The 1,285-nt window shown below is 44.2% G+C and overlaps 1 protein-coding gene across 1 annotated transcript in view; it reads left to right on the forward strand.

Moving 5' to 3' along the window:
• CRTAP (cartilage associated protein) overlaps positions 1 to 902 on the forward strand; it is an 11,984-nt gene extending 11,082 nt beyond the window's left edge. The window contains exon 7 of the mRNA XM_010146088.1: positions 830 to 902. Within this exon, the coding sequence (XP_010144390.1) occupies positions 830 to 892 (63 nt within the window). The 3' untranslated portion in view covers positions 893 to 902. The remainder of the gene's footprint in view (positions 1 to 829) is intronic.
• Positions 903 to 1,285: the final 383 nt, after the last annotated feature.

Genomic DNA, 1,285 nt, shown 5'->3' on the forward strand with positions numbered 1-1,285 from the left:
TGTCAAGCGGGTGCTGACGGGGCAAGGACAGGTACCCAGCTGGGGGGAGCGGCTGGTGTGACCATGTCATCCGCTCTGCTGACGTTACCACCCTCTCATCAGGCTGCCCACCACCCTAGGACGAGGTGCAAATGTTTCGCGTTCTGACTGTGAACGCACAGGCAAAAATATTTCTCTCTGAAAAATATGATGTTAATATTTTTAATCACCATATCCGTGATCCAATTGCTGTATTCAAAATAGACCAAAATCTCTATTTCCTCTTACTGTTTCCGCTGACAGAGGTTTTAGTGCCCTTTTCCTCACCAGAATAGAAAACTCTCGAGTTTTGAGTCAAACCAGGACAAATACTGTTTGCAGCCTTCATCGAGGCTGACCGCAGGAAGACATTTACCTATGGTGTATGGCATGTAACTACGTTAGGAGCAGTTTAAATAAAGGAAGTTGGATTGTTGCATTGGTACCTGCAGGGCAGAGCAGCTTGTAAATGTAATACTTTCTGGTCTATATAATATATTTCTGGCATTTATGCCTCTGCTTTCTAAGTTTGAGGATTTCACTGTCTATTTAAATACCTGAAAAGGAACAAGAGGATTTGCCGTGAAGTGTAACATTTCCTTCTCTTAAGGTTTGTAGTCACTGCATGTACTTGTGCTACCCCTGTTTGGGCCAATTACTTGCATTTTATGGGCTGCTTATGCTGGCTTCTGCATGGAGGGCACTAAAAAATATTTAGGTAGAGTTTATGTTTGGATTAAAATAGTTAAAGTTTTCAACTGATTTTGCAGCACGGGGTTAACTCATTTCTGTTAACTTTAATCCTTTCTAGGGTGAAGTTGTGGAATTCCTTGATGAGCTGTTAGAAGTGGAGGAAAAGAAGGAATCCTCGTGAGTGAAAACACTGGGCAGTATTTTATGAAAGCAAAGACTCACCATTGCTCCTTACTATTGTTTTTGGTGCTCACCTGTAGTTCCAGTTAGAAATACCTCAAAGCTCCTTTACACTCCACCTTACGTCACCAGATCCCCTCGGAGCGATCCCTTCCACGCCGCCCTGACTCTCCCGTGAGCACTCGTCGCAGTTACGCAGTTGGTGCATACGGGGTTTGCCTCTTCTTCCCTGTACACAAACGCAGCAGAACAGACTGTTTGGGTTTTCTGGGCTAGCACTGAGGTTCCTCATGTCAGTGCTGTTTAAATTATAACAGTACAGCTAAATTCCAAAGAACTTGTGTCAGGTTACGAACCAGGGAAGACGCACCCTCTCCACCTTCTGAGCTGTGTA

The sequence above is a fragment of the Buceros rhinoceros genome, unplaced genomic scaffold (assembly GCF_000710305.1).
Source record: "Buceros rhinoceros silvestris isolate BGI_N320 unplaced genomic scaffold, ASM71030v1 scaffold5172, whole genome shotgun sequence".
Taxonomy (NCBI): Eukaryota; Metazoa; Chordata; class Aves; order Bucerotiformes; family Bucerotidae; genus Buceros; species Buceros rhinoceros.